Below are 23,865 nucleotides of genomic sequence, written 5' to 3' on the forward strand. Positions count from 1 at the left end.
GCCACTGCGTGACATCTGGTGGCCACAAGGCGGCATGGCCAGAACACGGCACTACTGAAACTGCAGCGTGTGCCACCCTACCAGGTAAACCCACAGTGTATCAGCTCTCCTCCAAACGGGCCAAACACCCGCTGTAATAACTATTGCTGCAGTTGTGCGTTTTGACATGGAACAGCCCAGCTTCGACTACTGCTAGTGTGTGGCACACTAGGATCCATATCTTCCTTGGACTTGCGACGTTCCCTCCCACCTGAAAAGTTGTGTCCTTCCTGTGCACTCCTACAGCTGTAGGACATGGAGATGGGGATTTGCTGAGTGACAGAATTGTGGGAGATATCCTTTAAAATGCAGAGGTGGAATTCACTGTGAACTTGGCCCTACTGTGCCAATAAAAACCATTCCAGAATGATGCTTTGGTATGTAACAGATGTCACTGGTGGCAGCAGGTACTCCTCATCCTCCTGCAACTGTGCTATAAAATCACAGAATCACAGAACATTAAGGGTTGGAAAGGACCTTAAAGATCACCTAGTCCCCAGCTCCCTGCCATGGGCAGGGACACCTCCCACTGGACCAGGTTGCTCAAGGCCTTATCCAACCTGGCCTTGAACACCTCCAGGGTTGGGGCATCCACAACCTCCCTGGGCAACCTGTTCCAATGTCTCACCATCCTCGCAGTAAAGCATTTCTTTCTAATATCTAACCTAAATTTCCCCTCTTCCAGTTTGTACCCATTACTCCTTGTCCTATCACTACAGTTGCTGCCAAAGAGTCCCTCTCCAGCTTCCCTGCAGGCCCCCTTCAGATACTGGAAGGTCGCTATGGAGTCTCCACACAACCTTCTCTTCTCCAGGCTGAACAGCCCCAACTTTCTCAGCCTGTCTTCATAGGGTAGGTGCTCCAGTCCTCTTAATCAACTTCGTGGCCCTCCCCTGGACTTGGTCCATCTATCAGGGTGGATAAGATCTACTACACAAAGAATAACACAATATCCCGAGTTGGAAGGGACCCACAAGGATCGTGAAGTCCAGCTCCTGGCCCTGCACAGCACAGCCTCAAGGATCACAACCTGCGCCTGAGGGCCTTGTCCAAACGCTTCATGAGCTCTGTCAGGCTTGGTGTTGTGACCACTTCCCTGGAAAAACAGGAGAAGATAACAATTGGGTAAGAGAGAGCAGAGAGATCAAGTGCTCAAAATCCTCAGACGCGCGGCTTATCGACTGAGCGACCCCATCGCCGCCGCCTCAGAAGCGGGACCTCCCGTCTTCGGCGCTGCCGCTGCAGCATCACCAGCACACTGGGGGCGGCGGGAGACCGACTCCAGGACCGACTCCAGGATGGATCCCGGGACGTACCTTCCCGCCGGGCCCGCCCTCCCCACCCCGCCGCTTCCGGCTTCTGGCGCTGGCGGGGGCGGGGCCGCGAGCCGGGCGGGAGCCGCGCGGCGGGCGGCGCATGCGCATGAGGGCGTGGTCGCGGCGGGGGCGTGGCCGCAGATCGGTTCCTGCCCCGCGCGCGGGCGAGCGGGTGTCGCCGGTCGCGACAGAGGTAACGGCCGCGCCCACACACGGCGCCCCCCGGCCCCGCCCGCGACTGCCCTCGGGCCCTGCCGCTGCCCGGGGACAGCACGCCCGGCGCTGTCGCCGCGGCGCTCCCCGGTCCGGCCCCGCAGGGCGGGAGCACCGCTGATTCACCTCGGGCGGCCGCCGGCAGGGAGGGAGGGAGGGAGGGAGGCAGGCGGACAGACAGACCGACCGACAGACCCTGCGGGGCCCGGCCGGACCGTCCCCTGAATTGCTGTCGGGGCGGCCCCGGGGCTCGGGCGGCGCTGGGGCCCGTCTTGCGGCCTCGGTGACCCCCGGGCCAGTCCCGATCCCTTCCCCGGCGGCGGGAGGCCGGGCTCGTGTCGGTGTTCCCGCCCTGTCTGCGGATACGGGCTCTGCCGGCTGCCCGGGACACCGGGGCCTCGGCGGGTGCGGGAGCTGCGGGGTCACTGCGGGGCGATAACGGGAAAGGTCCCTTTGGCTCTGCGTCTGGGGTGTGATGCAGCGTTAGGAAATGCTAATTTACTCCTTATCCACCATGTGTCTCTAGTTGGGAACTTACTTCATCCCGTTCTTTGTACCAAGTGATGCATTTAATGCCCCGGTGACAGCGTTGATCACGCTTGCAGGAGCGTAGTTATGGAGGAGCCTTTAACAAGATTGTTTTTTATTCACAGTCGTGCTGACTTGTTTTTTTTGGGGGGGGAAATGGGTTACAGTTTTAGCTGAAGAAACAAACTGGTCTACATGTGCTTCACTGTCCATTGGAAGAATGACAGATGACAAAGATGTACTTAGAGATGTGTGGTTTGGGCGAATACCGACCTGTTTCACTTTGTATCAGGATGAGATAACTGAGAGGGAAGCTGAACCTTACTATGTGAGTATGACAAAGGTAGTCACAAATAGTCTAATGCCATGGTTATGTTTGTTTCCTTCATTCTCATTGTGTGTAATGAAAAAACACAATGTTTTTCTTCGTATTCCTGGTACCTTCTGAAAGTAAACATATAACCATGCTGTGTGATTTGTTTCTTTTCACAGCAGATTGAAAACTTCAATCTTGTTTCACTAATGAGGGAAACTTACCGCAGGTTATTAAGATCTTTTAAAAAAATTATGAAAAAGTCAAGTGATAAGGTAAAAGAAGGAGGCTCTACATGAGTTTGTGTGTTCTTGGATAGTGGCCATAAGGGAGAGAACTTTTATGTTATCTTAATATGAGAATGCTCAGTCAGAGCTTTATGAAATCCTAAACACTAAGATCGGTCGCCTGCATAACACAAACTCGTAATGACCACTGGTTCCAGTATTTCTGCTCATGGATGACTTCTTATTTTCTTTTCTTTAAATGCCAGCAGTCATGAGAGATCTACCTCAACAGTAAGAAAAGCAAGTAGAATGATTTAACAGAACAGTGCCTGAACTGGATTGCTAGCTGATGATAAAAATGAGGATGATGGATGTATTTGAATTGTAAGCTGGAAGTGCCTTCTGTAGTCACGTGGTATTTATTTATAGTGTACTCATCAGTTTTCATTCTTTCAACACCTAATAGACATTTGATTCATAGAGAATGTTAGCTGATTCAGTGAAACTTAAATTTGAAATGTAACAAGTGCATGGAAGGAATATCCTGAATTACTAGTTTTTATGTGATTCTGAATTTCTTGAGTCTCATTATACACTGAGTAGAACTTTTTTTCTGTGTTCAACAGCATCTTTGTGTCATCAGTTTCTGATTTACTGAATCAGAAATGTGTATTTAGTGAGGTTTTGAAATGTAATAAACCATAATTGCTTTTTGTTCCGTGATAATAGTCCTCATCTTTCTATATTTTAGTTTTACCACTGGTAAAAGATAAACACTTTTACATCATAACTAGCTACTTTACTTCTGAGCTACCTAGAAGTCTCACACTTTAAATTATATATATGTGAGTTAAAATATGTGTGCCTACATTGTGTAGGAGTTACTTGAAAGATATGAGTTTAAATATAGAGATGTACAATCTCAATCTGTTTAACATTAGCATGGAAACCCTGAAACCACATTATCTTCATGATGTGGCCATCTTTCTAGGCCAAGGAGATAGTTTTAAGCTGGTAGGGTTTCTTTTATTTACTCTGCTTAAACTGTGCACAAAAATTCTCAATGCTTAATTCTTTATTTCTGCAAAATATGATTACTCACACATGACAATTCTAAAATTTTAGTTTCTTCATTTTTCAGGTCATGTTGGAGCTAATTGTATAGCCGTGCTTCTTGAAGGGACCAAGGAGTGATGCATATGTGCATCACCTTATGACACTGCATGGGGGTTGGAGAAGTAAATTAAAATTAACTTGTCTGTCTTTTGGAAAGAGTAATCACATAAAGACTAGGCAGCTCTGGTAAAACACTGTCCTGTTGCTATAGTCAAATCAGGTAGGTTCCTGCAGAGTTACACTGGAAATGGATATTTTGATTTTCTTTGGAGTGTTTCCTACAGATGCTTGTTTTGAGTCGAAGCATATTTAGGGATAGTTAGGTTGAACTACTTTTTGTTGCTGATCTATCTGATTTTTCCCTTGTCCTAAAGTTGTTATGAATTTTATTTTAAAATTATATACTGTTTACCTCTTTGTGCAAACAACAGTTAGAAAGAAAATGTATACAGGAAGCAGAGCACTCATTGGCTGAGTGTATAAGGAACAAAATTACAGCATAAGACAGTTTTAAAATGATATTCTGCTGAAGGGTCTAGTCTTTAACAGGGCCACTCTTTTAGCTTCGTCGATGTCAGAAGTGTTTTGTTAAGGTGTCTGTAAGAGTGAGCAACATGAAGCCATTCCATGTTAGAATGCTTTGTTTCATCTTCCTGGACACTTTGGTGATCAGACCATTCCAGTTCCTGTTAAATCTGTGATTTTTCTGTTTTACAGGCTTTTGCACGTAAAATACTGTTTTCCTTTACAATAAAACCTGTGGAGATATCTGGAGAGGTGCTCTTTTTACACAATGATATATTGCAAACATGTACTTAGGCATTAGGAATTCCTTGTATTTCATTTAACCTCCCAGTTCATAAGAAAACATTCCTCGTTATTGTGACTAGATACTGTAGCAATATACAATATGCAAAAGGAAGGTGTTGTTGCTGTTTGTGTAATTTTAGGGATGGCATGTTCTAGCCTACTAGGATTTATTCTGCCTGCTAATGTATTTGGAGATTTACTTTTGGTTTTTTAATTTAATGAGGAGAACTTCTAATCTTATTTGTTATCTTTCTGCTGGTGGAGAAGGGATATTCATCATGGCTAGGCTTCGCGAACGAAGATTTGGGAAGGGCACTACCCACGTTTGTTGCAAGCGCGTTGGTGGCTAAAAAGGCCAATACGAAATAGGCACGACTGGTTGCAAAAGGCACAGCAGAAAGACTCCTTAGGTGGTATATTCTGCAGGGCACGATTCTTTCTGCGTTGTCTTTTCTCCTCGAGAGTGATCCTGCGTGCTTTCTCAAAGGCATCAGCAGCATTATAGATAGTGTGTCTCCAGACCTCCCGATTGGAGGCCAGAGTAGACCAGTTATGTTGATCAATATGGCCAAGGCTGAGATGTTGTTTCAGGGAGAGAGAAGGGATATTAAAAGGTAACAAAATGAACATGTTTTTAAACTATGCTTTTAAAGATCTCAACACATTTAGTATACTTGTAAATCTCTTAAGATAATTAAAGCTAGAAAAGTGATAGAATTGGATCCTTCCATTTTTCCCATGGAAGGGGAAGACTGTAAGAAGGTAAAAGAGATGGGAAGACCAAAAAAAGAGTTCAGTGGGTTCTACAAATGCTCAGTCCCCGTTAATCTGATCAACTGTTGGGTTTTGTCCTTCAGAGAGGCCTTTTGGGAGTGCTGGCCACATTCTGTTAAATTCAGCTAAATGCTATTTGGCTACTGTCTGTGATCTCTAATTGTGTTGAAATCAAAACTGCATTGTTCTTTCACACTACAAACTGAAGTAAAATATTTTACAGAGGAAGTTACACAGTTTAAATGGTTATGTCAAACACTGTTGCAATAAATAATGCTTTAATATATTTATCTATTCCAGCATGGCTGTGCCACGTGCAGCATGCTGAAAATTGGCTTTTGTAACAGTCCAAATAAGTCTCATCAGAATACACCAGCATTAATTTAATTGTAAATATCACACGGAAATAATACAAAATTATTACCAAAAATATGATTGGAATAGCCTGGACTTTATTCTCTCAGGAACAATCAGTGGATATGTGGAATACATTAATAAAGGATAAGATTATATTGTTGTTCAAGTCATTGAAGTACCAAACAATTCTCACTTGAGTGTGTACATGACTCCATTGAATTTATTGAGTTTATTTACCTTTTAAAAATGAAGTCTGTGTTTTGATTACCTTGCTGAATTAGACTCCTATGAAACAAGGGAGAAACAATACGATGATGGTATTAAAAGCAAAGCTGGATAAAGAAAACCTTCTACAACGTACAAGATTGAGTGTTAACTGACATGGTGACTGAGATGGTGGTGAGACTTGATCTTATGTAGTTTTATATAATCATAAAATTTAGGTGTATCACAGATGTAACCTAATGTAGCATTATCTAAAAAAACAATCAGTTCTCTTCTTATAAGAACTTGATTTACTCTCCATACTTCTTTATGAATCTGATATTTATAAATTATAATATCATGGCCAAAATATTATATAACTTATATATTAAAGTGTGATCTAACTGTTGGAGAAATTCTGGAAGAACGTTGCAGCAGAGATCAAATTTTCCATCAGGCAAATATATCCTTATATGGTTTGGGATGTGGGTACCACAGACATTCACTTAGGTCTAGCATTATTCATATACTATAAAGAAAATACTTTAGGAAGCAACACTGCTTATGAGGAACACTGGAAAACAAATGTTTCTCTAAATCTGCAAAATATAATTTATGTGTTCCTTAGGTCTATCTATTTTTATTAATAATTATGAAGCAAAACTTTACAGGATGAATACTATTGATTTAAAATGTCTGTTCTAAAGCTAATGGCTATTTTACAGGGAGATTAATCTTTTCTCATTCGGACACTGAAATGCATTGTTTGTTAATGCTTACAGACTGATTTATCTAAAGTAAATGTGCCACACAGTCATCAGTTAGAGCACTGATTGATGCAGTCTGCTTAACCACTCTATTAGGCATGAGATTTTTAAAAAACAGAGAGGGGAGGAGGTTGCAAATAAAAATAGCATAGCATTCTGATTTAAATAGTGTATAATGGTACACTTGAGAAAAAAGATAGTATATGAGAATGCTGTAAGAAGGTGTCTTGTTTCAACCGATAAAATATTTACAGTTTTCTTTCTGATTTTAGTTGCAGGGCAAAGGTTAAATAGTGGAAGAATCATAGTAGCCTTGACTAATATGTCAAATTGGCAAACCCAGTGCAAAGAAAATGGAAATTGCCAGCTATTAAGTATAAAACACTTGGAAATCAAACCCTTAAGCAGCTAGTTTTCAATCTTTTTTTTCTTTCTTGTATTTGAATTTCCTTTTGAAGTCATAGCAGATACACAGTTGCTCATTCTATACAGTAAGAAGTTAGAATCTCTTCTTATGTGTTCATATGAAAAAGGTTTAAGACTTCATTATTTAGCCTGCTTAAATACAGAAAAATGGAAATTGAATTCCACTCTTCTTCCTCCTACCCCATTGAAAGAATCAAGAACTTAATTTTATACTATTTTTTGCTATTAAATTTTTTACAATTTTTTGTGTTAGTGTGTTGGATACTGATATTCTTCATCTTCTGAGTACATAATTTTATAGCCTTTCATTGACCATTAATAAGTAAACTAAAGATGTTTAAATGTCTAAAAGACATTTTACCTTGAAAAAGGGAAAAAGAGAATGCTGACTGAATTTTTGTTATGAAAATGCCTACTTGTTACAAATTTTTATTAATTTAGTATATTTAATATATACTCAAGGCTTCTATAATTTTTTTTCAGTTGCTTTTGCCAAGGATAAGCTACTTGACATTGGTAACAGACAAAGTGAAGAAACACTTTCAGAAAGTTATGAGACAAGAGGAAGTTAGTGAAATATGGTTTGAATATGAAGGTACACCACTGAAATGGTGAGTTTATTTAACTTTGTACCTTTACGCAGTTTGTCATGTAATGAGTTCCCAGGTTCAGCACATTATCAGTACTTCTCCTGAACTAGTCACTCCGTTGGGTTTCAAAGATGGCAAAAGAGGAGGAGAGTAAGAAAAGCATGTTGTTTGGGAAAAACAAAAGAAGATTTAATTTTATACATATAGTAAAAATACAGGCAGAATAAAAAACAATGTGTTAAAGGCAGAGGTTGTTCTGTGCTTACTGTTTTTGTTCTAGTTGTTAGTGTAACATGAAATGCCTGTGGTTTTGGCTTTGCCGTTTCTTGCAGGAGAATCGCCAAATAAATCTTGCCTTAACTTATTCCACCTTCTTAAAATATGCCTAATGACACAGATAGGGAGTAGTTTATTTCTGGAATCTGAGTGCAAATAGCTTACATGCTTAAAGATAATAAAACATGTTACAGTTTTCACTGGTGTGATATGTGTTTGCACTGTAAAACAATCTAATACTGATCTACAATCTTTTGTTGAATTCAATTAGTTCAACTTTATTTTTGTTCTGTCATAAAGTCTATTAAAACTATCTTATTTTGGGGTTTTGGGGTTATGGGGTTTTTTTTTGTGAGAGGTTAGGGAATCAGACTGACATTGTTTCATTTAATTAATTTGGTAAACACCGTTCATCAGATATTGTTTCTTCTTCTGCCGTTAAAGAGTTTTAAAGAAAATACTTTGAGAGCTGCAGTGTTTGCTATCTCTATATAGATAGCATCAGCTCTCCAGAAGGTATTTAGTATTTTGAATGCTGAAGAGATTTTTATCTCTTTTTATTTCCTGTATCATAACAGGAAAGAAAACTACCAGTGACGTTTTTTATCTTCTTGAACCTAGATTGTCTTATGACAAGCATTACATCGTGGAGTCCCTGTAGACTTGGTGATATAGTAGATCTCTTCTAGTCTTTTGTTTCTTTGAGACCAACCTTAGTGTAAGCCTTGAAAATATGTAAATAGAAAAAAGTATAAAAACTGCCTTTTTTAACTTTTTCATAACTGTCTGGCAAAACCAGTTTTAGACATCTATTTAAATTATCTGGGATTTAACAAGAATTTCTTGTGTGCCACAGTGACTTTGAGTTGTGGATACTATCTAAATAAACAGCAAGGTACCAAGCTTTTCCTGGTTTGTTCATAATCTCAGATAGATAATGGGAGGAAACTGTAAGTTTTCACTGAAATTGTAACAAGAAATGAAAGAGAGGCTTTTTATATCAATCAAAAATACAACTGTATTTTCTATAAGTTTTCAAATACCATTATGATTAAACTAGAATTAAAAAAAATGTAGAATATAGAGTAAAATATAAATTATAATTCTAAAATTAAGTGATGAGTTAGTAAACTCACTGAACACTGAAATGGAAATGAATAGTGTAATGATGATCTATCTGCTAATTAAGGCTCTGATCTTTGAGAAAAGCTCAGCCAGGAACAGCGTTGATTTCAGTGGAATTGCATTTCTAAGGAAAATGCTATCTGCAAACCATTATTTTAGGAGAATGGTAATTCCATATATAGCTGAAGCTTCTTCCAGGGAAGACCCAAATACCAGAACTGAGAATTAGATTGAGCTAGTAGTTTGTAGAGAAAGAATAGTGAGCATTAATGTTTAATATTTTTAGCTATGACTTTTGCATTCATAATCAAATAGAACTTGTTAATAATCTTGCTTATTTTAATTATTTACTTTTTATTGTGAGGTCATGTTGCTTGCAGTCAGTGCAGTTTCATACCTGGTTGGGAGGAAGTGTATCTCTGTTCAGCTGCAGCTCTTCTCTTTTCCAGTGAGATTTTTGGTGGAAGTCTGAAACATAGTTTCAACTTCATGGGCTGCAGCGCATGGGCCAAGTTCCTGAAGGAGGAGGAAGCTCTCCAGGTCTGGAGTTACAGGGGCCTGGGGCTTCCCACTGAGATTGTTGGGACAGGGAAGATGGTCTCTTTGCCTGCAGAAGGTGTGTGTACTGGGGGGGAGGCTCTGGGTAAAGGAGCCCAGGGTAAAGGGCTGCAGGAAGAGGTTACCAGACTGTGCAGCATTAGTGACTACAAAAGGAAATAGATCAAATCTCAGAGACCCTGCAGCTACAGGAGCCTAAACCTACAATTACACTGAAGGAAATACAGGCAAAATCTGTGGTTATTGGATTAAAAGCAGTCTCCGAAGACATGGAAGAGCAGGAAGCTTATGAGTTCTGGCAACAGGAGGAAGGTTCCAGCGTAGATTCAGATCTGGCTGCAGGTGAAGGCCTGAAAGCTTTGTCCAGTGATGCATCTGATGTTGCTGAGCCTGAACTGTGCAGAGGCACCAGGAGGAAATGACAAAAATAAGTCCAAAGCCTGTATTCTGCTTATTGTCATTTCTCCAGGATTTTTAACTCTGCCATTTCACGGTCATTACAGCTAAAGCTGCCACTGATTATCATATCCAAAACTCTTTTGTCTTGTTAATAAGTAACAGATTCAGCTGTGGGTCATGTCTGGTCCATCCATCTTGACTGCTTGTGTCCCACTGTCTAGATGTCAGAGATTGGCATGAAACAGGGTCTGTGATGCAGAACTTCTTGAGTTTTTTAAAGAAGACTTCTATTTCCTTACCTGGATTGCACGATCTGTTGCCCTGACTAGTACTTCCTCTGATCCTGAACCACAAGAACTCAACCAACCTGTTGTCTGTCCCATTAAGTTTCATCCATCTAAGCTGCTCCCTCACATGGAAGACAGCCCTCTGTCCTCATCTGCCCTGCACGTCTTTACTAAGCAGTTTACGTCAGTCCTTTCACAACAGTATTCCAGTTGTGCAAGCTGTCTCACTCTATCTCAGGCAGACCAGCACTATCACAGTTATGTTGCTGCATGTGGAACTCTAGTTTCTCCTGCTTGTTTACCAACTTGTGTGCACTTATGTAGACACAATTGTGGTAGGCTCTCTTCTACCTTCTTTTATCACTTTGACATCTCCCTTGTAGCTGTCACTTTTCATCACTTATTTTCAATCTGTGTCCATTAATTTCTGTTTATCTGTGGGTTTTTATTCACACTCCTGTTGTTTGTGGTCCAAAGCTCTCCTCACCAGACTGGCCAACCTGAAGGCAAAGATACTTTTGTCCCACTTAGGTGGATTCCATCTCTCCCCAGCATTCCTTTATCCCCAAAGAATGTCCTGTGTATGTAAAAACCAAGTCCAGTTACTCACACCTCTCTGAGCCAGTGTCCTTTTATGGCAGAAGTGTGGAGATGCCACCTAGCCTCTAGAGCTGTATAGTCACTTTTGATACACTCAGGAGTTCCCTTGCAGCACTTAAAATTTGTGCCCATGTGGGTGAACAGCAAGGACTAATAATCCAAGCACAGGACAAACTGCTAGTCTGCAACTTCTTAACAAGCAGCAGACCTCCGCAGGTTAACAAGTGAGATTGGCAGATGGGGGAGAGCTCCCTCCTGTGTAGGATAGTCTCCTAGTACTATCACTGCTTCCTCTTGCTGTGGATGTGCTGTTCAGACAGCTCTGATGCTTCCTCAGAACTTCCATCTGCTTGTCTGCCACTGAGGCACTGATAGCAGGTGGAGAAGGAGCCTGCCCTCTTGCCAGAGGTTAAGGAAACTTTTCTGTGTGACCATCCAGGATGGTGTGGCAGTCACATACTCGCACCACCTGAGCTGGGACCGAGGTCCCTTTGCAGCTGGCATCTCCAGGGACCTGATGGGTGTCCTGTGTGACACACCCCACGTGCGCACAGTCAGACAAGGTTTCCTTACTGGCTTGACCCTTGGCTTCCCAAAGCAGTCCCAGACGTCTGGAACCTGAAAATAGTTTCATCATGGTGCCAACAACAGAATAACAGTTTGAGCTGGGTGCCTCTGAAGAGGTACTCCAAACAAAGGAAACCCTGGGCTTTTATACCCTCTTGGTGTATGTGTGTGATAGTCTGGGGTTTTCCTGCTGGGTCATTGACTCCTGCTGCGTCTCCAAGTGTCTGGTACCCTGGCCGCAGCCACAGGTCCCCATGCCCTTCGTCATGCGAGGGGTTGGTGCCAGTTCCCAGCCTTTTGCTTTGGGCTCCCTTCACCCAGAGCTCAACCTGCAGCTGGCACTGCAGCTGCGCACCAAGCTACCTGCACCGAATGTATTCCTCAATACTAGAGGTCACAAGACTCTGGTCTTCCCCATCTTTTGAGTCTCCGTTGACCACTCCAATGACTGCCAGCTCTCCTCCTCACCAGGTTCTCATCTCTGCAAGGTCTCAGTGAAGATGCCAGCCATCTCTTTATTTTTCCTGATGGTGTGCAGCCCACTGACCTCCTGCAGCTCTGTGATTTGGTGACATAGCTCCTTCACTAACAAGTACCTCCTCTAAGCAAGGACACTTCCTCTGCTTGCATCAACCCTCAGGAAAGGTCCCAAGCTCTTGTGGCAGCTTGAGACCTGGAGAGCTGCATCCTTTCTCAGGAGCCGTGCCTGAGCCACATGCCACTCTGATGTGCTGGAATGGTTTCTTCAGCAGATGCTAGAGGTTGACACCCTATAGCTTGTTTCCATCCTATTTGAGCACTTGGACATGGCCTTCAGTGGAGTTTTTGTCCCCTTTCTGTGGATTGTATTCTAGCCCTGGATGCATAGGTGTCTCTCTTGTACCAACTGGATGGATGACTGACCCTTCCTATTCTTGAATCAGTGGAAGACTGAAGCTCAAAGCACTGTTTGATCAGGCATCTATCAGCTGTGCAAAGCACAGGGATTTTACTGAAAACATCTTGATTACATGAACTTCATTATGTAGTCTATACTGGGTAGAAGATACAGAGGTAGACCAAGACCTAATGGAGGGATTTTTGTGTGGGTGTGGGGTTTTGTTTTGTTTTTGTAGTTATCTGTTCTGTTGTATAGATGGAAAGTAACTGGAAGTCATTGTTCATGTTTGTGAAAGTTTGTGTTCATCTTATTATCAAAAGAAATCTGATTTTTGTTAGTTAACTTGTCTGAAGAACACTCTTTCATGGAACTCTTGCTGAATCCCTATTAAGGGACATGATTGGCAGTTAGTAGTAAAAAGTCTTTGTGGTAAGAACTTGAGCATTAGCAGTGAATCAGGATAAATCTGGATATGCGCTCTATTGTTTGTTCTCGTGTAAGTTCAGGAACTGTAGTAGTTTTTTGGATTTTATTTTGGGGTTGTGGTGAATTTGTCTTAGCTTTGGGGTGGCTCACCCACAGAGGGTGCTAAAGCACTGCTGTAAGAATTTAACAGGTCAGGAAACTGGCTTGGCACAGGTGCTTTTAGAGCAACGCTCTCGGTTATTACTCTCCAGAGTTTAAAACTTATGTATGTGCTTGATTCTACGACCTGTGCTCAGTCCCATTCAATTCAGTGAAGCTACTGAGTTTACACTTAAGTGTGTGTTTATCTCTTTGTGGGATGAAAAGCTAGTAAGGCTCTTTTAGTTATGATTTTTGAAAGATAACAGAATGGAGCTTGATATGCTAAAAGAAAAAAAAAATTATCAAAAATCTTGCCCATGTCTGCATGTGAGAAAACTGAAGGAAGAGCTTTTTAACCAGTGCCTGTAGAAGTCTTGTGTGTGTGAGATTTATTCCTTATACCTCTGAGTGTTGTATCTTCCAGTGAATTTAAAGGAGAGAAAGCTATAAACCAGGTGTTGCTCCTTTAATCTAGAATACCACTAAAATACAAAATTCCAATTTATTTTTTTCTTCCCCTTTCATTCTTTTTAATTTGATAGTAAAGATATAGAGTTCATATTGATCTTTCCTCTTTCAGCCCTTTACAGATATGTCATTTTTTTACTTTGCTGTTTATTCTCTGCAATGACATCAGGCATGTGAGGGGGGAGAGGATGTTAAGGGACTGTGTGGTATAAACCCAGGGCATTGAAATATCTGAAAGCATGTAGGCTTTTCTGTCAGACCAACTATTCCTGCCACTGTTACACTTTTCAGCTAGAAGTTCTGTTTTGAAGGGTTCCACAGAGCAGCTGTAGGCCACGTAACGTTGTTTCAAAAGTAGCAGTGTTTTGTGGGCACAGCTTGGAGACCATGGGTTTAGATATTGAACATGTAAATTCCAAGCTCGATTCTGCCAGAAACTGTCAGTCATTTATACTTGCCTGTATAATTTTTCTGAATAAGCAATAAACAATGCTAAGTGTGGGATTCAAACAGCTAATATTTTTTTTGTGTGTAATGCAAGTATGTTAACTGTTATATGTAGAATTAAATTCACAGCATCTATATTAAATTAATATCTTGTCATTTTTAGGCATTACCCAATTGGTTTGCTGTTTGATCTCCATGCATCAAATACAGCCCTTCCTTGGAGCATCACAGTACATTTCAAGGTAAAACTGAAATACACCCTTAGTTAAGAATAAGTGAGCACAAGATTGCACGAAGTTTGGAAGCTAGGAAAAGGTTTCATAATTATTTTATAAAATAAGTGAATGTTCATTCTTCAGGAAGTGCATAAAGCTTTCTGTAAATCTGCAGTTGTTTTCCATGAGACTGTGTGTGCTTTCATGATTCACCTTAGAAAATTACCCTGTTTTTTGAAAATCCAAAATTGTTTTTCATGATAAGTTATGAGACAATGTCAGTACAATTAAGCAGATAAAAGAGAACTTTCCATAATGTTTTTTATTCTGTCATCTGGAGTTGACTGAAGATTGGGAAGATTGAGAAGTGCTCATCCTTTTAGGCGTATATGAGCATGGATATGAGATACTGTAGAAAACCTTTAAGTCAGGGAATGCTGCTGTACTTCATGTTGGTCCCTTTTAGAGAACTGAGTGAAATTACTTTCTTCTTGTGGCAGCTTAGTCACAAGAGAGACAGTATTTTGATTGTACATTGTAAAACTATTAGGTATGACTTAATTGCACTACTGATCTTTGTTCAGAAAGGTACTTGAGCAGGGCGAGCTTTGGTGCAGGATTCTTGTATACCCTGAAATGCATTGAGACAATAATCCTAGGTGTGTTTTGAATTCAAAAGTACAACTAAAAATCATGGATATTTAGTTTTGAAATGTTAATTTCTCCCTTGTAAAAGAAACAATACAGTAGGAAAACTGATCTGAAGGAAAGTGCTAGGTTAATAGGCTTGACTTCAGTGTGCGAGAGATTTGAGTGAAATTAAAAATGTACTGGGAAGTAGTTGTGTTGAACTACTGTTTTTCATTCAAAAAATTATTCTCTTCAAGGTGTGTTAGAAAAGTTTTTTTAGCTGTAGTCTTATTCTTTTTGAAAGTGTACACTAAAATCATACATTCTTATTATATGTATTTCTACATGTTGAAATTTTTAAACTGACTAAATAAATCTGAAGTTAGGGATGTTTTTTGAAACCATTGTAATTCCTGCACTTCTGTCTGATAAATGTCAGAGACCTGGGATGAAGAAACTTCCAGAATGTTCTGAAGAAAATGTAGGGCATCTAGTTTCATAAATCATGATTTAATTGTTACGTTCTGAGAGCTCTGGCGTATTAACAGTGGCATTGTGTGGATGTTGCCATTGCAAAGTAGAGGCATCTAGAGAAGTAAGTTGCAGCACCACAGCTTCTCAATTTCATGCAGTAATGTAAATTGATTTTAATGTCCTTATATTGCTGCTTACCAAAAGATCAGCTACTTTAAGTTTTTCTCAAAGGTGTACATTAAAGATCAGCAGAAATAATTTACTGCTAAGGCAGTGTTATTTTAAAAGCTGATGTATTTTACTAATATAATACCTTGGAGTTAGCACCTGCATAATCTCTCTTCCCATTTTGATGTAATCTGAAAGTTTATTTTAATAACCCCCTCTTAATCCCTGAAGTCAAAATGTAACTGAAATATATCAAAATATGTCAAAATATTGACAAGGTTTCCATGTGTTACAGTTTCTTACAGCTGAATAGTTTAGCTGTGAGATTTCTGCCTAGATTATTTTTTTAATTTCTGTGTAGTTGTTCTTCAAAGAGTCATAATTTTCATTTGACTTAATTGAACAGTGTTAAATTTTTCTGAGGTTTAACTTCTGTTGTCATGGTTGTCTCCTTTCTTCTACCAAAGCATGCAGTCAACAACAGATAACTCAAACATCTGTAAAGAGTGTTTTTCAGCTTTAAAAAAAAAGTCAAACTCCCCCTATCAGGTTTCTTTGTTTAAAGTTCAAAACATGAAAAAGGTTTATTTCTGTTCAGCAGAAGTTTGGAAGTTGACAGATGCTTGTAACTGTCCTCCCGCGTTATGTATGCAGACCAAATAATAAACACACTTAGTCTTTGCTTTGAAGAATCAGTTTATTATTTTGTTCTTCAAGTATGCAATAAAATAACATGCATTTATATCTTGTAAAGTTGAAAAACAGTTGCATTAAATAGTTGCATAAGGATGAGTTTGAGCAGCGTACTAAGGTCTGAGAATCATGAAGTTGCTTTTTTTACCCAGGTGTGGCTTTAGAGGAGGAGGGAAACTCTATCCCTTCCTGTTAAAATCATCTCATGTTACTCTGCAGCATGCTGAGCACTATTCATGTTCTCAGTGTGGCAACCAACTCTCCAGATTTTGGGCAGTAGATAAGAAGTGGTGAACTGTTCTGGAAATAGCTGTACTACTGGAGAAGAGGGAACTGGGTGTGCCGGGGAAAGGCTGACGTTCTCCTGCTGCTGAAGCCCTTATCTGCTGGTGCCTGTCTCTCCACCCATGACCTGATGTAGAGGAGAAGAGATTGCATCTGTCGTTATATAACAGCCATCATCTTGGTTTTTTTAGGTGAAAATTGGGTCGGGTGGAGTGAAGAGGAAGTACTTTTCCATGTAGCATATGGATAAATTGTGGAACTGCTAGGAGATATTGCAGAAGCTAGAAGTATAAATGTATACATTTTGAAAGAAAAGAGCATAGATGGTAACTAAACACAGATACATGGATGCTCCCCCTGCCACTGGATACATTCCTTGTGGTTTTTCATGCCCTATTTTCTGTAAATGTAGTCTAATGCAACTAGACTGTCACAGTATAAACAGACGTTTTGTTAACTAGAACTGATAGATAAATATGGGTGGAATGGAGTTGTGAAACCAGACTGTTGAAATTGCCTGTGAGGTTGTTCAACCGTTTTATGTGAGAGGTCATTTAGTGCTCCTGTCTGTACAAATGATACCTATTTCTTTATGACCAGTTCATCCTGCGTCTGCTTGTATGTGAAAATAAAAACCAGTACTCTTTGAGATTTTGAAGAAAATTGAAGTCAACCCTTGGTAACTTTTCTTTCAAAGATACAGAACATGGAGGGAGTAAGACATAACCAATAAGAGTACTTGAATTAAAGCTGCTTATGTCATCTCTTAAAACTTTTTGCAAATCTCCTAGTTGTAGAGCCAGGGGTGACTTATCAGCTTTTTTACGATTGACCTTTTCTTCAGGGAACTGAATAAAGTTATGTACAATTGATCACTGTTTCCTCAAGTAGAAAGAAGGCAAGGAGAATTTAGAAAAAAATAAAAATACAAGCACACGTGATCTGTGTATAAGTATAAAACTTATTATTCTGTGCCCTGAATTATAAATCAGTGGGGATGCTGTATTTTCTGTTGATAGTCTCACATAGATGAAACTGTTTCATATGCTTCTTGTAGATGCAGCAGGAGTTTTTTTCTAAGTTATCACTTTCATATTTAGGTTTTTCAGCTTTTGCTTACAGTACTGCACAGAAATGTATCACTGGTTTCCTACCAGAGAAAAGAGTAGACAGCACTGAGATTCTTTCTAGGAGTGTTTTTGAGCCTTTCACAGTGTTACTCCTTAGAAAGTGGGAAAATTTATCATGCCACACCTAGTTCTACACCTGTGGCTAGATTCTTTACACTAGCTTAGATAGCTCTGACCAGTTTTAAATATATCCTTGTTATTCTGCACAGTACACTGTGTATGATTTCTGGAACCCATCCCCAGAGACTGAGATTTCCTGCAATTTGAAATTCATTGGAAAAAAGTCACCAGGAAGATGTCTACTTGTAGAAAGAGAGAAATGTCCAAAAAAAGACCCTGCAGTTCAATATTTAGACATCTGTGTAGCAAAACAGTCCTTGTAACAAAACTGTTGTTTTCATAAACTTAGCTTAACTGTCAGCTTTTAACTACAAAAGTAATTTTCTAGGTTCCTATATTTCTTGGCATTAGGTATATTAGGTTTCTTCCATTTTTTTGAAAGATGCCAGTGTCTCATTTTGAATTCTTGCATGTAAAGAACTTTTTTGATCTTTTAAGTATGCTATTTCTGTCTGTTCATTTCTTCTGGATTGGTTACCAGACATTACATTTTTTATTTGAGCAAGTAAAGTGAACTTCTGAAAGTATTTTACAGGCCTATGCAGATGTCAATTTGAAAATAACAATCCCAGTAATGTTTTTCTAGTAATCTTGGGCCCAATTATGCTGAGACATTCAGCTTTATAGGATAAAATGGGAGTGAGTTCTGCCCCAGAAGAACTTTCCTTATTGTTCTGTCCTATTTAATGTCTTTATACTTGGCCATTCTCATATGAGAAACTAGATTTACCTCTGTCCTTAGATTTCTAGTCAGCTTAACATACATCGGTCCTAAGTAACAACAGCGCTCCCTTTGCTACTTCAACGCCAAACCACATAAACTTTAGTGGAAAAGAGACTAACGGTCTTCTCTTTGCTTTATGGCCCTGTTTTTGGAGAATATCCTTTTGATCCACAGTTTCCAGAGTTTGGGTTCATAAGGAGAAATCCCTATGTAAAATTCAATTATTTAATTTCCAACTCTTTTCAATAACCTAATGAGGAGGGAACTGTCACTGTTGTCCTCAGAATTTCCTTCAGGTAAGGCAATCCCCAGCTCCCTTTCACATTGCCTACTGGTAGTGGGTTTTTGGTATTTCGGGTTCCTCTATTTTGAAGCATTTTAAACTATTTTTCCTGGGTTTATGTGGAGGAGTGAAGGTATGGGGTTTTTTGCAGTGTTACATTGCTCCTACTGCGACGTGTTAACTATGTTGTAAAGGCTTTTGAAAAATATCCCATTATACGTACTTATATTTCCAAAATGGTTTTGACAGTCCCTCGCAAAAGCTAATTTGTAGTGGGTTAAGAGGAAAAGGCCTCTGGTGGAATAGGATGAGAATTAAAGTATAAAAATGTGGCAAGCCCTTGTTATGGAAGGGAGTACTAATGATGCCATCACTCTGGTTTGGCTCTGAGGTTTGCTCAGTTCAATATGATCATAAGCAACTGTGAAAATAAGATGAATAAGAAGGGAATAAAATAGGCTGGGTTTTAAAACTTGTAATAACTAAAGGTAATGGATTTGTGGTAATGAGTATTTATGTTATTATAAAATGGCAAGTGATAGTAAGTGATGATAAAAGAAAAATTAGAGGAAGAACAACTACAACTGTATGCCTTTACAGTGCAGGACTTCTGATCAGTTAATTTCCAAAGAAATATTTTTAGTACCTGAACAAGATTTACTACTATAATTCCTTAATAAATTAATTAGGAGAGGTAGTTGTCATTTACTGAGGGGATAAGAGTTACCTGAGGAATGGTAGCTGTGCATTTGTGATGCTGAATGCAGTGTACCAGCCCTAACTAAATAAAAAGGGTATAGAATCAAGTCACAAGAGCTAGCAATAGTCACATGGATTAGGTAAAGTTGGAGCTGACAAGGATTTCCAGTATCTCTAAGGAAAAATGTTTCTAAGTGGCAGATATGGTGTAGTTTATATATGTAGATGATACTACTTGGAGGAAACATTTTTCAAGGGCCTACATAGAAAGGGGTGATAAACTACCTCTGAGATTCAGTATGAATTAGATGCTTGTCATTTACTTCCCCCCATTTTCTCCTGTTTGTTGCCTGAGAATTGAACATCTGCTTGAAAACATGTTAAAATTCTGGTTTTACAGAAAATTGTTCAGCTTTTATTTTTCCTGAAACATTTTCCCTGCAAACTGTTTCTTTTCAGCAGAGTGAATGGTTGTTACATTGTTCTATAAAGTAGAAGATTCCAGTATGCTTGTTTTGCATAAATATATGCCTGTTTTAAATTATCATTTATTCTTCATCATCCAAGGTATGTGATGCAGTTATTTCTCTTGATCTATCATTTCTCTTTGTAGAATTTTCCAGAAAAGGATCTTCTACACTGCCATTCTAAGGATGTGATTGAAGCTCATTTTATGGCTTGTATAAAAGAAGCAGATGCTTTAAAACACAAAAGTCAAGTCATCAATGAGATGCAAAAAAAGGATCATAAGCAACTGTGGATGGGGTTACAGAACGGTAAATACAACACATCAAGTATTAATTATATTTAAGTCTAGCAAGCTAATAAATATTTTTTTCAAATTGGAATTGTGCTGAGGGATACAAAATGTCATTGTTCTGCAGAATTTTTGTCTAATGTCATGGAAACCATTTATAGTTTTGGTGTTTGGGTTTTTTTGGTTTTTTTTTTTAACTGAAGTCGTCATTTTTGTGATAATTCAAATGTGGTTTGAGTTATTCAAGGAACTAGATTGGGTTGTGACTCTGTTTTAACAAATTAGGAAATTTGAATTAGGAAAAAATCAAAATAGATAAATATTGTTTAACATACTTTTTGGGAGACACTTGGTGTGTTAAGTGCTCAGTATTGGCGATCTCGGACCATAAAGAAAAGAGATTGTCTCCTAGAGGATTTTATAAAAGTGTTCTTATTTTGCACAGATGGCATGAAGCTGTATTGCAGTGCAAAATAAAATTTCTTTTGTTTGTAGTATCTTCCCTTGTTGTGATTCTTAGAGTCCTTTAAATTGAAAAGCTTTTGTAAGTATTTCAGAAACTGCTCTGTAGAATGGGTTTTAATGCCACTTTCATTGCATTTTTGTCATCCCCTGAAGCTGTCATTTGTTATCACTAGTAAATTTATTTGATGGTAGCATTTTACTGTAAACATGAAGGTGTTTATTCTGTGTTCTGATACAAAATACTAAATGCTTAGATTTAACATATTCCCATATGTGTATAAGAAAGATTAAATGAAACAGGAGAACCTCTGAATGCAAGAACACTTGAATCATGCGTTTGCTTTATACAAGGAGATTCTAAGGTAGTTTGGGTTTAATGTGTGTATTTAGTGAGTGGGGGGGGGGTTTCTTTTTTTTTTCATTGTTGTTTAGTGGCATTGCCTTTCATATGGAAGTTGAAATTATCACTTCTGTGATAATTTTGGAGACGAATGCTTATTAGAAACTCTGGTTTCTATTTTTTTATTTAATTGAGTGAGAGTTAGAAATTGGGGGGTTATCTTAATTTGCCATTTGAGTGGTGAGATTTGAGGGAGGCCATACATACCTGCAAAACTTAGCAAGTAAGAAATTACACTTTGTCTAGTTCAATTCCAAGTACTTCTTGAGACATTCTGTATTGTATAAATACTAGTCAGCAAACTGACTGATAATATGTTCCCTTTTGTGAATTAGCAGTAAATAAGAGTTCTGGTCCAGTGAAAGGCAGAATCAGTATAAAAATAGATATTTCCCTAAAGCTTATGTCATTACAGGGCAATTTAAAATGCAATTTTAATAATGCTGTAGAAAAGAAGTATTTTGTTATAATAGTATTTGTCTTGCAAGCAGATTAGTTTGAGGTGCAAAATGCTGTGTGAACATAATTTTGGTTTCTATTTAAAAAATTATTAGCTTTATTGCAAAAAGAAATTCTGTCACTTTGTCCCAGTACTCAGGTGTTCCAGGCAGTGCATTTTATGTGCTCTTTTTATTAATACTTTTTAAAATTAAGGCTAAAAGACCTCCAACACGAGTTACACTGTGAGTATAATGAGTTACAATATGAGTATAATAATGAGTGACATGATGAAACAGTACGAGTTAAGATTCTTTTCTTAACCAGAAGTTATAGAACCTTGATACTCTCAATATGTAAGGTAAAATGACAGATACACAGCATGTTTTTTTTCCATGCTCATTTTAGGCTATATCTTTTAGTCAGTTATTTGTCTAAGAATATCTTCAGTTGTAGGGAAACCAGAATTTTTCTATTTTGCTCTATCATGTTAGGAACAGAGGTTGCCTAGCAAGGTTAATTTCGAGAAGGTTTCACTGTACTTAGTAAGAAATTGCACCTGTGGAATCTGACACGTAAATGAGAAGTTTAAGCAATGTTTTGAATACTTTCAAATGCTAATTTTAATTTCTCAACTCTTCATAAAAGAGAAACAAGAAAAGCTTGTGAAACCAAGAAAACTCTTTTTAAGTATATTGTATCTTTCAATATGTTTTTATAGGCTTTTGTTTGAGATGTTGTAATTTTAAACTCCTTTGTGAAACAGAATGAATGACCACAAAAAAGAAAAGAAAGTAGCATTTGTGATAACTGCTTTGTAAGTAAAGATACATCTGCAGGTTGTTTTTTCTGTGAAACTTCAAACAATTTTCTTCAGTTCTTAAATATAGGAAGTGTTATTTGTTTAACAAGTGATAGCAATACTTACAGAATATGTGTTAAACTTACATTTTTGGGAAAAAAATCCAATTTTGCTTATTTGGAGAAATGTGACTATCAATTAATGTATAATTTAGTGTAAATGTTTCTGCTGAGAAGCAAGTACTTGAACAGGTAGCATGTGAAACTTAACAGTTTGCCTCTAGATGGCTTTTAAGGGAAGAGCTGTAGTAGTGAATTTGTGGGAAAATCTTGTGCTGGTAACAGCTGGTAGTTATTCATAACAACCTTTACATCCCTCCTCCTACCACTTCTGGTTTTGTGTTAATCTGCAACCAAATCAGAAAAGTAAACATACTCTTCTATCTTGTGCTGTGTTTTTTCTTGCTCTTCAGACTTCAGTTAGCCTATTTTTGTCCATAAACCTGATATTTCTTAGCTACAACAATTCTTTGGGACAGGTACATTTTGACCAGTGTCATGGATGTGTGACTGTGGGAGGGAAGTGATAAAAGCAGTCTATATATCTATACTGACCTTTGTTCCTGTGTAAGAATTGTTAAAATTCTTTGGTCAGAATTCATGGAAAATGTTTCTGCTGTTTTTTCTTTAATAGAGTTATGGCCATTTTTATCATGGATAAAGAGGATTTTCAAGTGAGTGTTTTCTTTTCTTCTTGCCTTTTGAGTGGAAAAATAAAGGCTTTCTGCTTTGAAACAGTAAGACTCTGTGGGTCTACTGATGACTCAGGATCAAACAACTGAAATCTCCACTGTTTTTAGGAGGAGAACTGTATTCTTTTGCATGGTTCAAAGAATTAGTATCTGTAACTTCAGTATATAATGGTTCTTATAAATGAGGGGATTTAGATTGAACACATCTGCTTTTTATCAGTTGTGGAGTGACATAAGCAACTATAGTCTGACATTTTCACAGGCATCGTTTATAACCAGTGAAGACTAGACTTGGTATTTCTGATACGTGAGTGGGGGAAATAGTAAAAATTCATAATAACTTTAAATCTTCTTTTATATATTATAAAATATAATGGAGTCATTACTGAAAATATTATGGAAAAAGAATGTAATGCTCGTTCATGCTGTAGGGCTTACCAAAACTTAAGTGGCCATATTGAATAGTTCTTGCTAAAGAAGAAAAATCCTGCAAGCATTCAGAATGTAGAGTATTTTATCTTTTAATGCATGAGATCTCTTTCTTGTCTTACTGGCAGAATCAGTCCTGTGTCTTGATTTTAGTTCTAAATTTTATCTAAACTATTCTTGGGTTTTGAGAGGCAGAAGTCGTGTTTCTTCTGGATTATCACGTTCCTGTTTAGAAATGTTTGAACTGCGAAAAAGGAAGTGTCTTACAATATCAGCATCTCTTGTGCTATGTACACATGGCTCACTCAAGTTTGAACTCGCTGTTCTTTATTTCATGGTAAGCATGCTTTGGTAGCTGAACAATCTCAACTGATCATTTGAAAATTAATTTAAGCACTATATGCTTAGAAAATCCTCAGAAGTTTATCAGGACAATGAATGAACAAGCCATTAGTTTTTAAATCACAAAGCCATCTTTTTTTCTTCTTCCCTGTATTGCTACCAAAATGAGAATTTCTTTCTGTGTTCCATCTGTGGAGGTTTGGTTA

The 23,865-nt window shown here is 38.6% G+C and overlaps 1 protein-coding gene across 5 annotated transcripts in view; it reads left to right on the forward strand.

Moving 5' to 3' along the window:
- The first annotated feature begins 1,468 nt into the window (after positions 1–1,468).
- ATG5 (autophagy related 5) overlaps positions 1,469–23,865 on the forward strand; it is a 74,903-nt gene continuing 52,506 nt past the window's right edge. For all 5 annotated transcript variants that reach the window (XR_003535974.1, XR_003535976.1, XM_027694033.1 and 2 more), the window contains exons 1-5: positions 1,469–1,548; positions 2,264–2,424; positions 7,574–7,701; positions 14,018–14,096; positions 19,889–20,051. Coding sequence is in view for 3 of the 5 variants with exons in the window: in XM_027694033.1 (XP_027549834.1) it covers positions 2,317–2,424; positions 7,574–7,701; positions 14,018–14,096; positions 19,889–20,051 (478 nt within the window). In the remaining 2 variants the exon portion in view is untranslated. The remainder of the gene's footprint in view (positions 1,549–2,263; positions 2,425–7,573; positions 7,702–14,017; positions 14,097–19,888; positions 20,052–23,865) is intronic.

Source organism: Neopelma chrysocephalum, unplaced genomic scaffold, assembly GCF_003984885.1.
Source record: "Neopelma chrysocephalum unplaced genomic scaffold, ASM398488v2 Primary Assembly neopelma1_23, whole genome shotgun sequence".
NCBI lineage: Eukaryota > Metazoa > Chordata > Aves > Passeriformes > Pipridae > Neopelma > Neopelma chrysocephalum.